The 15,433-nt window shown below is 52.9% G+C and overlaps 3 protein-coding genes across 6 annotated transcripts in view; 2 read left to right on the top strand and 1 right to left on the bottom strand.

The window, feature by feature from the left end:
* Window positions 1-15,433, top strand: part of FAF2 (Fas associated factor family member 2) — a 475,675-nt gene that overhangs the window by 185,403 nt on the left and 274,839 nt on the right. The window lies entirely within an intron of this gene.
* The window catches only part of KIAA1191 (KIAA1191 ortholog), a 508,491-nt gene that overhangs the window by 321,801 nt on the left and 171,257 nt on the right, over window positions 1-15,433 (bottom strand). The gene's annotated exons all lie outside the window — the stretch shown is intronic.
* Window positions 1-15,433, top strand: part of CPLX2 (complexin 2) — an 87,810-nt gene that overhangs the window by 69,569 nt on the left and 2,808 nt on the right. Inside the window, exons 1-3 of one of the 4 annotated variants that reach the window (XM_049775785.1) lie at window positions 5,522-5,650; window positions 14,203-14,320; window positions 14,418-14,593. In XM_049775785.1, the coding sequence (XP_049631742.1) occupies window positions 14,290-14,320; window positions 14,418-14,593 (207 nt within the window). In that variant the 5' untranslated portion in view covers window positions 5,522-5,650; window positions 14,203-14,289. Of the gene's footprint in view, window positions 1-5,521; window positions 5,651-14,199; window positions 14,321-14,417; window positions 14,594-15,433 lie in introns of those variants that run through there. The other 3 variants (XM_049775786.1, XM_049775784.1, XM_049775783.1) reach the window with 3 other exon arrangements.

Raw genomic sequence — 15,433 nt, 5'->3', positions numbered from 1 at the left:
GCAGACACCTTACCTCTAGCGCCACCTCACTGGCCCCCTGCCTTGCATATAGTCAGTCTGGTTTCAGTCCCCGCCATCACATATAATTTCTCAAGCACTGTCAGGTACATTCCTGAGCACAGAGGCAGGAGTAAGCCCTGAGCATTGCAGGTATGGCCCAGAAACAACAAAAGGAGGAGGGAAGGAAGAAAGGGAAAGGAAGGGGAGAGGAAGAGAAGGGAAGAGGAAAGGGAAAGGGATAAAAGAAAAGGAAAAAGAAGAAAAGGGAAGGTGGACTAGAGAGATTGTACAGTGGGAAGGGCATTTGCCTTGCACAGGGCTGACCTGAGTTCGGTATCTAGCATCCCAAATGGTTCCCCAAGCCTGCCAGGAGTGATCCCTGAGTGCCACTGGGTGTGGCCTTCAAAATAATAACAGACAAGAGAAGAGGAGACTCAAACTGAGACCCCTTACAACAGATGGGAGGTCCCAGCACACATTACAAGTCACAGATGAACACTCCCATACTACTCTCCCAGCACCCCACCTACACACACCTGCCCCCACAAGCACCTGTGCTAGCTTACCTGGGACCTTGTTGGGGATACCTTGTCATGGTTTTCTTCCTGAGTCAATATGATCTAGGTGTCACCACATACATAAACGCACACACAAGTTGGGGGGCAAGTCCAAGAGTCCAGTCCCTGCACTCCACAGCTCTATCTTTGTCCATGACATATGGCCAAGTCAGTCAAACTCAGACCCACAATGTCCCTCTAGACTATATTACAAAGACCAGCTGCCCTGTTGCTACCAGTCCTGCAGCCAGTGAGTCTGACCTGGCCTCCACCTGGCACCCTGCAACCCCTTTGAGATGGAAATAACTCCCTGTAGAGAGAAGCCTTCAGCCCTGCTGAGCCTCACTCAGCCACACTAGATGCACCATGCCTACTGCAATTCCCCGTCAAAGCTGGCCCTGGTTCCCCAGCAGGACAGCCTCACAACGTGCCAGATCATGCTGCAGTTCAGCGTAAATATGGTACTGGCCTCAGCCTGCAGGGCTATAACCTGCCACTAGAGCTGTGGGGATCGGAAAAAGAGCACAGAGGGGAGGATGTTTGCCTTGCATGCAGACAACTTGGGTTTGATCCGCAGTATCCCATAGGGCCCCTTGAGCACTGTCAGGAGTAATTCCTGAAGTGCATCACTAGAAATAACCCCTAAGAACTGCTGGGTGTGGCCCCAAATTAAACCCAAAAAGATGCTTGACCCAAGGGGCTTGAGCGATAGAGTAGCAAGCAGGGTGTTTGCCTTGCATGCAGCTGACCCCAGTTCAATCTCCAGCATTGCACAGGATCCCCTGAGCCCCACCAGGAGTGATCCCTGAGTGCAGTGTCAGGAGTAAACTCTGACCACTAGGGGATGTGGATAAAAAAAAACAATTACCCCCTCTCCCACAAAAAGAGAAATGTTTCTAATATTTGCATAATTTTTCTTCAAAAATATCTGCTGGGATCTCATCTCTGGGAGACACATGCAGGCTGGGAAGGCTCTAGAAGAAGTCTCTTGCACTTTCTTCGTGGAAGCTTCTATGGAGTAAGTGCCATGACAGACCTCTGCATCACTCAAGAAGAAGCTGCTGAAACATAATTGAGCTGTCCATTGCATCCTCAGACATGATTCATAGAACAGCTCTTGTGGGTTTTTTATAGACTAGCCAGAGCTTGAGTTCAAAGGGGGCTTCAGCTGGCCCTGATCATCCAGCTGCCCGTCTTCCCAATGATGAACAAATTAGTAGTTCAGCACCAGTGGCTGCTGGACAGCGCCACTTGGTCGAAAGACCGATATTTTTTTTTGTTTAGTTCATTTTGTTTTGGGCATATCCTGTGTGCTCAAGGCTTACTCCAGGCTCTGCGCTCAGAGATCACTCCTAGAGGTGCTCAGTGCTCAGTGCCGGGGACTGAACCCGGGTCAGCCACATGCAAGGCAAGTGCCCTACCCTCTGTAATATTACTCGGGCTGCTCATAAGTACTTCCATGAAACTGCTCCTGTGGAACTCTCCCCCAAATTCCCCTGACCTGGCCCCCCGCTGCTACTATCATTCTGTCTTCAGCTCCTCTAAAAAGAGTAATTAGTGCTCCTCTTGCATGAGCTCTGTAGTTATCCAGCTAGCTTCTCCTTGCCAGGCACCATGGAGAATGGTGAAGCCTCCCACATTCACTCCTGTTGGAACAACCTCAACATCCCCAGATCCCCACCTTCCCTCATTTGAGTACATGTCCGGGGACCCTCATTAGCAAGTTTCTTGCTGCCTTTTGAACCACATTCAAGCTAATCTGCACCTCCCCATTCCTCCACCAAACACACACACACACACACACACACACACACACACAAACTCACACTCATTAACTCAGTCCCAGGATTTTTGAGAGACTAGATTGGGTTCTGCAGCCCAGTTTGGTCGATGTCCATATCCCAGGCAATGCCGGCTGTGGAAAAAAACCAACTGTAACAAGACAGCTGCCAGCCAGGCACCATTCACCAAGCCTGTGGTTCTAGAAGAAGCCCAGAGAGGAAGGAGGGAGACAGAGAAAAAGGAGGTGGTGAGTCTGGGAGACTCAGAATGACAGGACAGGACAATGGGTTATCTTCCTGTCCAGAACTGCACCTGGGCTGGGCTGCAGTAGGAAGTCTAAGCCATTCTTTTGTTTTTGTTTTAGGGTCACATCCAGTGATGCTCAGGGGTTACTCCTAGCTCTGCACCCAGAAATCACTCCTAGCAGTGCTCAGGGGACCATATGGGATGCTGGGGGCTGAACCCAGGTCAGCCACATATAAAGCAAACAACTTACCCCCACCCCAGTACTATGGTATCTCCCCAGCCCCAGTCTAAGCCATTCTAATCAAACTACACACACCCCCACCCACCCTCCACACACCCTACCATGAGCATCTGCCTTGGGGAAAAAAAGGAAAAATGCAAAAAGAAGTGTTTATGGCTTTCAAGGGAGACCTGAGAAAGGCAGAAAGGAGCTCCTTATGTAGAGCTCCTGCTTTACCCCCTCCAGTTTGTAATGACAAAGCAGAGATGAGTTTTTCCAGGGACAAAGGGGTAGGGAGGTGAAGCCACACATGATCACAAACCTGACAACGCCCACCTACTTGCAGGCCTCAGCTGTAGAGGAGCATGAAGAAAGGTTATTTACACACACACACACACACACACACACACACACACACACACACACAGCCACCACCTTGAACTGAGACCATTGGTTTCCCTCTCACCTCCCGCTCTTGGGAAGAGGGCAGCCCTGTCCAGAAAACCAAGTGATTTCCACCCAGATACCACCCTGATGGGGTGGGCATGGCCCCTTCCTTTAAAACCTTTTCCTTTATTTTGGTTCTGGCTTTGGGCCACACCCAAATGTGATACTTGGGGTTACTCCTGGATCTGCACTCAGGAATTACTCCTGGGACCATGCTCAGGGGACTAGATGGGATACTGGGGGACATATTAGATACAGGAGACCATATGAGATACTGGGGGGTTGAACCTGGGTCAGCCATATGCAAGGCTAATGTCCTACCTAGTGGACTATCACTCAGGCCCCAGCCTTAGAAATCATTTGGGGGGGGGGAGAAGGTAGAGGCTTTCCAGAATCCAAACATGCCAGAGATCATGCAGCAGCTCAGCCTAAAGCTGGCTTTTTTTGGGGGGGGGGTCACACCCAGAGATGCTCAGAGGTTACTCCTGACTCAATGATCAGAAATCTCACCTGGGAGGAATGGGGGACTAAATGGGATGCCAGGATTTGAACCACCATCTGTCCTGGATGGGCTGCTTGCAAGGCAAACACCCTACTGTTATGCTATCTCTCCAACCCCTGAATCTGGCTTTTGTGTTTGGATTTGGGCCAGGCCGAACTGTGTTCAGGGCTTACTGCTGATTCTGCAATCAGGAATCACTCCAGGAGGGACTGGGGGGATTGAAGTCAGGTCAGCCACATGCAAGGCAAGCGTCATATTCACTGTACTACTGCTCTGACCCCTTGGAACACAAAGATGACAGGCAGAATAAAGAGAGTGGTTAGAAAATGAAGAAGAAGAAAAAAGTGTGGGAGTAGGGGTAGACAGGACCCAAAGAGGGCTCTCTTTTCTTGTCTGCCTGCCCTGCCCCCAGCCCTAGCGATGAAAATTGTTCTCTCTCTCTCTCTCTCTCTCTCTCTCTCTCTCTCTCTCTCTCTCTCTCTCTCTCTCTCTCTCTCTCTCTCTCTCTCTCTCTCTCTCTCTCTCTCTCTCTCACACACACACACACACACACACACTCTGGTTTTTGGCTCAAGCCTGGTGATGCTCAGAGGTTACTCCTGGCTCTGCACTCAGAAATTACTCCTGGCAGTGCTCCAGGGACCATATGGGACGCCCAACAGTGAACCTGGGTTGGCTGCATTCAAGGCAAGTGCCTCCCTGCCTTACTATGGCTCTGATCCCAAGAAATGCCTTTAAACCATCAAGTTGGCCCAAGGGGTTGGCAGGAGACTGAAGCCCATCTCAGTGCCTCTTTCCACTATAGGTGAGGGACAATGATCTGTCCCTGTAGCTGGGGAGTTCCATGTGTGGGTCACAGGGCTGAAGGGGCTTGCCAAGGAGATCTCTAGATTGTCTTTGTCAGTGAAGAGATTCCCAGATACCAGAGACCTCCCCCAGGGAGAATTGAAACCCACTGGCTAGGAGAGAATTGTAAAAGGGGGTCTTTGTGGTGCTCAGGGCTGACTTCTGGCTCTGCACTCAGAAATCATAATTTGCAGAACTCTAGGAACTTTCTGGGGTGCCAGGGATCAAACCTGGATGTTGTGCTGTGTGCAAAGCAGATGTCCTTCTCTGCAGTCCCCAGAAGGGGCTTTTCTGAACTGGTGACTTGTGAAAGCTGGGAAGGGGGGTGATCAAAGCTGTCAGGGTCCCCCCTCACTGACCTGTGCAGCTGCAACTGCAGGTTTCTGTTCCACAGGAACTGCAAGCTTGGGCTTGTGACAGAGGAGACTGGTGTGGTGAAGAGAAAAAGACAGTGGAGGGAGAGGAAAATTGGAGAGGGAGGAAGAGAGGGAAGGCGGGAGAGAGAGGCAGGCAGAGGAGAAGAGAAGGAGAGGAAGGGGGAGAGGTGGGCAGTAGGGGGAGAATAAAAGAGAGGGATGAGAGAGGGAGGGAGAAGAGGGAGGAAAAGGGAGGGAGACAGAGTGGGGAGAGGGCGAGAGAGGGGGAGAGGGCGAGGGGGAGAGGGAGAGAGGGAGAAAGGGAGAGGGAGGAGAGGGGGAGAGGGGGAGAGAGGGAGAGAGAGACAGAGAGAGGAGAGGGGGAGAGAGAGGGAGAGAGAGACAGAGAGAGGGAGGGGAGCAGGAGAGAGCCAGCGATCGAGCGAGCGGGCGGGCGAGCGAGCGAGCGGGACTCGCATCTCCCATCTGGAAGGGGAGCTCGTCGGGGCGGGCCCGGCAGGCCGAGGGGCGTGATCGGAGGCGCATCCGGCCCCGCGGCGCCCCATCTCTGCTCGCCCCACGGAGCGGCACGCGGTGGCGGCGGCGGCGGCGGCTCGGGCAGCAGCTAGCGGAGCCGGAGCCGGAGCCTCCCGCGGCGGAGCGGGCCGGGCCGGGCCGGGAGCGGGGCCGCCAGGTCGGTGCGGCCGCGGGCCGGGAGGGCGGGAACGACGACCGACCGACCGACCGCGCGGGGGTCCGGGAGTCCGGGGCGGGGGGCGGCCGGCTCCCGGCCGGCCCGGGGAGAGCGCGAGGGGTCCGGGGTCGGGGCGGAGGAGGAGGAGGAGGAGCGGCTCCCGAGGCGGCTTCGGGACGCGGGCGCGGGAGATCAAGTCCGCAGCCGGCGAGCAACTTGCGGCTCCGGGCCGAGCGGGGCTCGCGGGCGCAGCAGCCGAGGGCGCTCCCGGGACTCCCTCCGGGAATCGGGCGAGGGCCGCGGGTGTCCGGCGCCGCGAGCGCCATCTCGGGCCGGGCCCACGCGCGGCAAAGTTTCGTTTGGCCCGGCCCCGGCTGGAGGCGCGAGCTCTGCGGAGCGGGGTGTCCGGCCGGGCCGGGCCGAGCTCGAGCGGACGCCGTGGGGCGACGACGACAGGGCGGCCGGCGGGAGGAAGAGCCCAGGACGAGCGCCGTCCGCGGGCGAGCCGGGCCCGGAGACCTCCCCGGGTGCAGCGGCCAGCCGAGGGGCCTCTGCGGCGCGCCCCGGGCCTGCTGGAGGCGCCGCCCTGCCCGCGCCCCGCCGGCTCCCCCGGAAAGCTCGGGCCGCGCCGACCGACCGACCGACCGACCGAGGCTCCCGCGGCACCGCGAGGCGCGTCCCCCGCCGGCCCCCGGGCTCCCCCCGGAGTCTGCAAAGCTGCCCCCCGGGGCCGAGGCCCCCGCGCCCCGTCTCCCCGCGCCCCGCAGCCCTCCTGGGGGGCGCCGAGACGAGAGCGCACTTGCAGCGGCCCGGCCCCTCCTCTGGCTGCGGGCCAGCATGCAACATGCAGTGCAACATGCAGCGCCGCCTGGAACCGCCGCAAGTCCGCGCAGAGAGAGACAGAGAGAGCAGAGAGAGAAAGAGACAGAGAGAGGAGAGAGACAGAGACAAAGAGACAGAGGGGAGAGAGATAGAGAGAGACAAAGAGACAGAGAGGAGAGAGAGACAGAGAGACATACATAGGGAAGACAGAGAGAGGGGAAACAGAGACAAAGAGAGGGGAGGCAGAGACAGAGATAGAGGGGAGACAGAGAGAGGAGGAGAGGGGAGGGGAGAGGTGAGGAGAGGAGAGGAGAAGAGAGGAGAGGAGGAGAGGGGAGAGGAGGGGAGAGAAGGGGAGGGGAGAGGAGAACAGTTTGCACCTGCGGGGGGCTAAGAGAGGTGAACCGAGGGGTTCTGCCGCCGAGTCAGAGCTCCGAGGAGCCAGAGGCCACAGGGAGCAGGGGCAGGGTGGGGGCTCCGAAATTACAGCACGTTGGCCCTGAGAAATGTCCCTGCGAAAGGGACGCTAGGCTCGAGAAGACCCTCAGGAAATCCAAGACGGTGCAGCGTCTACCTCCGCGACGGCTGCTGCAGCAAGAACCATTCCGCTTCCCTTCCCTTTGGCTGCCAGCTCAGCAAGCAAGATTCCAAACACATAGCCTAGCCGAGATGGAGGAGCACTTTCAGTTGCAGGATCTCTTTGGCTCACTATTTAGTTGGGATCTTTTTCCCATTTGCAGTCACACCTGGCAGGGCTCGGAGCTCGCTTCTGCATTGAGGGATCACTTCTGGCAGACTCAAGAGATCCTCTGGGGTTCTGGGGAGAGCCTGCAAGGCAGTGTCCTACCTGTAGTAATTACTTCTGCCCCTCAAGCCTTTTTGCTTTTATTTGGGGGTGCTTCTGCTGGGGCCAGCAGGGTTGCACTCATTGAATTCATCCTGTGAGGCTAGGGATCAAACCTGGCATCCAGGCCCTGGCAGGAGTACCCATCGGCCTTGCAAAAGCATACTGGACTGGAGCTAGAGTGACAGTACATGGGCTTTGCACATGGCTTTGCTTTGCACATGGCAGACCTGGGCTCAAGTCCCCTTTAGTCCCCCGAGTACAGAGCCAGAGTAACCCCTGAGCACCACCAGGTATAGCCTAAAAACCAAAACCAGAAACAGAGTTCAATGGACCACCACCAATCCCTACCCAGGGTGTGGCTGTGCCATGCCTCTGTTTCCCAACTGAAGATCATTTTAAAAAATGAAGTCACAAGCTTTATTACCTAAGGAGAAGGAGGACCCCCCCAATCCTTATCGAGAACAAGTGCAAATGCAAGCTCCACCCCAACCAAGTCCAGAGGGGGAAGGCAGGAAAGCACCCAGAGAAATTTCTGGAGGGCTGGGTGGACAGGTGTGGGGCACCAAGGTCGGCCAGAGGACTCGTGCATTTAACAAAGCCGTGGGGAGCTGTTCCAGGCTCTGTGTGCAGGAGCGAATCAACCCTTTAGATTAGCCAGAGAATGGCAAGGTGGAAAAGGAAGGAAGAGAGCTGTGTGTGTGTGGGGGGGGGTGCGAATCACCAACTTGATACCTCAAGACCTGAAGCAATTCTGGGAGAAGAGACAACAGCACTGGAATGAAACTGGGGTCCCAAGATTGCCCCTCAACGGTGCCCTCACCCTCCATCCTTCCTGTCTAACGTCCATCTTAGACACATCCCTAAGGGTTTGTCCCAACCTCCTAGGAATAGGGGTTGAGGGCAAAGGAGCAGGTGCTGAGGGAAATGAATATTCTAGGTATTTTTTGTTTGTTTTGTGTTTGGGCCACACCTGGTGATGCTGACAATACTCAGGGCTGACTCCTGCCTCTGCACTCAGAACTCACTCCTAGTGGGCTCAGAGACACTGTGGGATGTTAAGGATAGAGCCCTGGTCCAAGGCAAGCACCCTATACTATCGCTTCAGTCCACATTCTAGATATTTTTAGTGGAATAAAGGGAACAAGTGGAAGGAAGAATGAGGGAGGCAACTACTTGCTCCGGGAGTTTCTGCTGAGGGATGCTGGAGGAATCTAAGAAGGTTGGGGTGTGGAGGATGGGAAGTAGGGAGGCAAAGGGAGGAGATGGAGCTTTCATTCAATGAAATGGAAGGTGGGAGGGTGGGGGAATATGGCTCAGGCATTTTACCTTGCAGGCCTGAGGTGCCAGGTTTGATCCTGGACACTGCAGAAATTACTAAATTTGATTTGTTTGCTCGGGGATGCACCCAGTTTTGCTCAGGGCTTTAGCCTTACTCTGATCTCAAGAATTAGTCCTTGAAGAACTTAGGGACCCTGTGGGGTGTTGGGGATGAAAGCTAGGTTGACCACTTGCAAGGCAGTGCCCTCCCCTCTGTACGTTCTCTCTCTCTCTCTCTCTCTCTCTCTCTCTCTCTCTCTCTCTCTCTCTCTCTCTCTCTCTCTCTCTCTCTCTCTCTCTCTCTCTCCCCATCACCTGAAATGATTGAATTAAAATTAGCCATGGAATAACAGGCAGAGATTAAAGGGTGCAGGCCTAGGGGGGCAGGGGCACCTAGGGTGCTGAGCCACTAGGGGGATCAATGTGATCCCAAGGAGAAATGAAGGGGGAGGAAAGGACAGAAGGAAGAGGAAGGAAGAGATATTGCAGGAATAAGCATCTATATTTCAAAGTAGGAGAAAGAGAGAGAAGTGGAAAGATAAAGAGGAGAGAGAATACAGAGGGGAGGACAGGCACAAGAAAACTGTCCTGGAATTCTAGGGAACATTCTAGAAGATTCCAGAAAGAGGAAACTAACAGGAGCGGGGGAGGGATGTAGGGCTGCAGGAACAGTGGAATTAGAACTCTTTGGGCTGAGCAGAGACAACTGCTCTTGTCTCTCCCAAAAATCCAGGGAATAGAGAGTTAAGGGAGCTCAGAGACAAGATGGCAGAAAGGAGGGAATAGGAATGGGCTTAGTTTCCTGGGCCAAGGAGCTGGGAGTGGAAGAAGACAGGAATCAGAAGTGTAAGGGAGAGGGCGTGAGAGTGGAGGAGGTGTCACAGGATAAATCTTCCTGCAGAGCAGGAAGAGTGAGGGGGCCTTGCAGGAGCTTACAGGAGTTGGCAGCAGTCACAGCCACCCCATAACCTGCACACAGGGCAGAGACATTCTCTCATACGTCCAACCAGAGGATTTTTTGAATCCTCAGTCTTGAGGAAAAGACCCGGTGGGGGCACAGGACTCCCCTCCTCCATTCAAAGCACAGCTTCTGCCACCAGAGATGCAGAGCCTTTCTCCATGGCCCCAGGACCCTAGCCCAGCTGAAGGGAGAGGCCAGGAGTGTTGAGGGGGCCAGAAACCTAAGCTAGAAGTTTTGGAGATTCAGAAATCACTGAACTGGGCCAGAGTGATAGAACAATGGCGAGGGCACTTGGCTTGTGCACTGCCAACTCAATCCTATCCCTGGTATCCCATATGGCTCTCCTTAGCCCCACCATTAGGGATCCCCAAGTGCCTAGCCAGGAGTTAGTCTTGAGCATCACTGGGTGTGGTGACTCAGAAACCAAACAAATAAGTTTTTAAAAAGAAAGAAAAACACTAAACTGCTTCAAGGATGGGGTTAAGTGGTTAGGAAGACTTGGAAAGTTTCTGGCACCACTCCAGAAACTCAGAAAGATCCTTCAGGGGAAGAGGTATCTAGAGCAGCAGGGATCAGGGATGGAAGTATCCAGAAGTTAGCCCCAGAATATAAGAGCATGAGAGTGTGGGGGCTGGCCAGAAGCAGAGTGATCTGGCCATTTGTTTGGGTGGGGAAAGATAGGACAGTGGGGAGGACGCTTGCCTTGTACAGTCAATCTAGATACAATCTCCAGCGTCCCAAATGGTCCTCCAAGTGCTGCCAGGAGGGATTCCTGAGTTCAGAGCTAGGAGTAACCCCTGAGCACTGTCAGGTGTGGACCCCTCAAATAAAGCTGCAGAAGGTTTGAGGAGTGAGGAGTTTGGTAGAGGGACAAAGGAATAAAAAAGCCTGAGGGCCCAGGAAGGAAGTGACCCAGGGACAAATGGCTGGAGGGCAATCCAGGTGTCCTGGGTCCAGACGGCATCATTTGCAGACAGTTTCCTCCTCCACAACCACCTGGCAATTCCTGGTGCCACCGACAAACAAAAGTGGGTTTTGTAGAGCCTATTCCTAGAATCAGTGGAGCTATTTCACTGCTCCAGTCCTGGTCCAAGTGCAATCTTTCCTGATGTTTGGGATCCCAATAAGATTGAGAGGCCTGGGTGGGGACCTGCCTTCAGACAATTAATGGGGCGGTTCCTCATATCTCCTCCTCCGTCTGAAATTCCTGTCCCTTGAGGGTACTTTGTCCTCAACAAAACTGCATCAGTGCTAGTGGATATAAGGGAACTCAGGGCAGCAAAGGCAGCAGCCAGACCTGACCACTTGCTGGGTCGCCTCCCCATATCAGACTCTACAGTGGAACAAATACTGGAAGCTTCCCCAGAAAGTCACAATCACTGAATTTTGTTTTAGGTTTATTTTTATTATTATTATTATTTTTTGTTTGTTTTTTCGGCCACATCTGTTTGATGCTCAGGGGTTACTCCTGGCTAAGCGCTCAGAAATTGCCCCTGGCTTGGGGGAACCATATGGGATGCCGGGGGATGGAACTGCGGTCCTTCCTTGGCTAGCACTTGCAAGGCAGACACCTTACCTCTAGCACTACCTTGCCGGCCCCTGTTTTAGTTTTTTTATGTTTTGTTTTGTTTTGGGGCCACACCCAGCGGTGCTCAGGGGTTACTCCTGGCTCTGCGTTCAGAAATCACTCCTGGCAGGCTGGGGGGACCATATGGGATGCCAGGAATCGAATCCAGGTCCGTCCTGGGTTGACTGTGTGCGAGGCAAATGACCTGCCACTGTGCTATCACTCCAGCCTCATATTTTAGTTTTCGTTTGTTGGTTTGGTTTGGTTTGGGGACCACACCAGGAGTTATTCCTGGCTCTACACTCAGGAATCACTGTTGGTGGTGCTCAAGGGACCATATGGGATGCCATGGAGTGAACTCGGGCTGGCCTTGTGCAAGGGAGGTGCCATACCCAATGTACTATAGCTCTAACCTGGACAGTCACTGAATTTTAGATGGAGGATTTCAGCCTGAGTGTGTCTAATGCTGAGGGGAAGAGGCTTTTATCCAAGGCCTGATTTATCCTTCTAGTTTGTTTGTTTGTTTTTGGACCACATTTGGCAGTGCTCAGGGATTACTCCTGGTGGTCCTTGGGGGACCATACAGAATGGCAGGGATTGAACCTGGATTGGAGGTGTGCAAGGCAAGTGTCCTCCTCTGTACTATTGCTCTGTCCCTACCTTTTCCTTTTTGCAAATCAGCTTTCAAATTCTTTGCTTTCTTAGAGTTCTCACATAATAGAAGGCAAGTATCTTGCCCCCTGTCCTATCTCTTGCCTCAAATCCAGAAACAGCTCCTAGTCAAGAGAGAGAGAGAGAGAGAGAGAGAGAGAGAGAGAGAGAGAGAGAGAGAGAACACAACAGTGAGGAAGGCACTTGCCATGCATGTGGTTGAGCTGGGGTTCAATCCCTGACACTTTATGAATCCGTGAGCACTGCCAGGAATGCTGAATATTGCCAAGTGTGCCCCCCCCCAAACAAACCAAAATCCCAAACACCCATGAACATTTCCAATTTTATTGACACTATATATTGAAGTGGCCATGAAGATTGTATCTAGAGAACATCTCAGGAGGCAAAAAGAGAAATACAACAATAAAAATAAAATGAAAAAAGGTGTTGTAAAAAAGAGATTGGTGATTTAGAGAGAGGGTAAGTAGAGTTTCCATCAGTTGACAGCCTTCGTGTTTCCAAGGTGGGAACTCGAAAGACCCCTAGGGCACCAAAAGAGAATAATCGGTCCAAACCCGTCACTGATTCCAATAGAAAATCAATACAAAGCTATATAAAAGGCACTTTATAAGTATTCCATCATCAAAAGGACAAAAGGACTCTGACTCTCTCTCTCTTTTTTTTTTTAATGATTTTTAGGCTATACCTGGCAATACTTAGGGTTTACTTCTGGCTCTGCACTTAGAAATCACTTTTGGTGGTACTTGGGGGAACCATATGGGATGCTAGGGATCGAACCTGGGTTGGTCACATGTAAGGCAAACATCCTCCCCACTGTACTATCTCTTCAGGACTGTTTCTCCACATGTTTCTTCACATATTTCATAAATCTGGATCTGTTTATGCAGGTGGCTCTGAGTGACCAGTTCACCCACCCACCCACCCACACACACACACACACACACACACACCAGGATTAGCCGGGGCACCAAAAGAGGTTAGGCCATTGCCCCTCTCAACAGGAAACAGGCCTCAAGGAGGGCCTGGAGCAATAATATAACAGGGAGGGCACTTGCCTTGCACCTAGGACCCCAATCTCCAGGACCCCATATGGTCCCCTGAACACAGAGCCAAGAGTAAGCAATGAGCACTAGTGGGTGTGGTCCATAAACAAAATTACTTTAAAAAGCACACAAAGGAGGAGATGAAGGCCCCAAGTTCTCATGGCAGTGGTCCATTAATCCAGCCCTTGGCTTTTTTTTTTGTGAGGCCCCAAGATCAATTTCATTTGCACCATCTAATTCCAACTTTTTTGGAACATTCCTGGCTTTTGTTCTGGGTAAAGTGTTCAGTCCTTCTTCCTTTCCCCAAATGAGGATTTTTTTAACTTTATATTTATTGACTGATTGGTTGGTTGGTTGTTTGGTTTTTGGACCACACCCAGCGGCGCTCAGGGGTTACTCCTGGCTCTGCACTCAGAAATCTGTGGGCTGGGGACCGTATGGGATGCTGGGAATCGAACCAGGTCCCTCCCGAGTCGGCCGCATGCAAGGCAAATGTCCTACTACTGTGCTATCTTCTCCGGTCCCAGATTTTTCTACTTATTCTTTATTCCCTAATTTTTGGTGTTGTGGGGGTGCACACCCACAATGCTGCTTGGTCCTATGAATCAACCCCAGGCTTCCTGTATGTTCCCAATCTTGTCTCACCCAAAGTGAGAGTTCTTTGTTTGGTTTCAGTTTGGGGGGTGTTCAGATCTGGTAATACTCAGGGGACTATTCCTTAGCTCTGTGTTCAGAAGTGCTCCAGGCGGTGTTACAGGAATTTGAACCAGAATAACAGCTGCAGTAGCCACATGTAAAACAAGCGCATCCCCTATCCCTCAATAAGAATTTTTACAGCCAGGTTGGATCTCCAGAAATGCTTGATAGGTATTAGGTACCCGTGCAAGAACCACAGGTCTTGGGGATTCAAGTCAAGCAGGTAGGGCGCTTGCCTTGCATGTGTCATCAGCGGACCTAGGTTCAATCCCCAGCATCCCATATGGTTCATATGGTTCCCAAAACACTGCTAGGAGTGATCCCTGAATGCCTGAATAAGAGTAATCCCTGAGCACTGCCAGACATTACACATGAAAAACTCCAAATAATTGGTGTCCCCTGGATGAAGCAATAGTATAGAAGATAGGGCACTTGACTTACACACAGCCAACCCAGGTTCAATATCTGGCACTCCATTTAGTCTTCCAAACCTGCCAGGAGTAATCCAGAGCATAGCCAGGTGTAACCCCAAAACAAAACAAAATAAACCAAGAATTCTGGGTCTGGGTCTTCTCTGTGGCTACTGGAGACAGTCCCCATCTGAATCCACCCCTTTCTCTCTAGCAGAGTGCCACATTGCCCTTGAACCAGCCTGCACTGGGTGCTGCAAGTAAATCCAACGCTGGGTGAGACCACATCTACTGAGCCAGAAGCATGGACTTTGTCATGAAGCAGGCCCTGGGAGGTGAGCACGGGAACCAAGCCCATCTGGCCCTAGACTCCATCCAGGGGTGGATGTGTATCCCGACCCCCTTTGCCCTCCTTCTTTCCTGCCCCTGCAGGGGCCACTAAGGACATGGGGAAGATGCTGGGCGGTGAGGAGGAGAAGGACCCTGATGCGCAGAAGAAGGAGGAGGAGCGGCAGGAGGCTTTGCGGCAGCAGGAAGAGGAGCGCAAGGCCAAGCATGCACGTATGGAGGCTGAGCGTGAGAAGGTCAGGCAGCAAATCCGTGACAAGGTGAGCCCCCTGCTGCCTCTCTCCCCCGAAAGGGCTGGGTGGTGAGGTTGTAGGGTCTGCTTTGTGGACAAGAGGCCCGGGGCTCCATCCCCAGGAGAGGATTTTAGTTGTTATTTGGGGCCATACCAATAGGTGCTCGGGGATTACTCCTGGCTCTGTGCTCAGAGAATCTCTTCTGGTGGTGCTCAGTAGTCTGGGTCTTCTCTGGGATGCCGGAAATCAAATCCAGACCATCCATGTGCAGGCAAGAGCTCTCCCCACTGTACTATCGCCACCTCATCACCCCTATTACCAGATTGGGTGTCCCAAATCACGTGCACCAAACCAGGGGTAGTTCTTGAACCCCCAAATCCTAAACAAAACTGAGACCTCGGGCCTGGAGAGATAGCACAGAAGTAAGGCATTTGCCTTGGATGCAGAAGGCCGGTGGTTCGAATCCCATCATCCATATGGTTCCCCGAACCTGCCAGGAGCGATTTCTGAGCATAGAGCCAGGAGTAACCCCTGAGTGCTGCCGGGTGTGACCCAATAAACCAAAAAAACAAAAAACCAAAAAACCTGAAACCTCCCAGCTCAAAGGGCTAAAACAGTAAATTCAAATTGTGGCTCAGTGAGCCTTTGAATCCAGAGCTCCCCCTGGTGTCCACACTTTCTGTGAGCCTCATTCTCCTCAGAAAAACAGGTGTCAGGAGGCCACAGCGGGTCTGGGTATTGACTTGGCAGCTGTCACTCTGCCACTGGCTACTCTAGCTCCACTATCTCCCCAAAGCCTGGAGACCCTCCCAGGGGATAGGAGTAGGGGAAACCCCCAGTGCCCCAAGTCCCTGGCACTGCCACCTG

Source organism: Suncus etruscus, chromosome 6 (assembly GCF_024139225.1).
Source record: "Suncus etruscus isolate mSunEtr1 chromosome 6, mSunEtr1.pri.cur, whole genome shotgun sequence".
Taxonomy (NCBI): domain Eukaryota; kingdom Metazoa; phylum Chordata; class Mammalia; order Eulipotyphla; family Soricidae; genus Suncus; species Suncus etruscus.
Note: the sequence above shows the minus strand (reverse complement) of the source record. Positions and strands in the feature narration are given on the sequence as shown.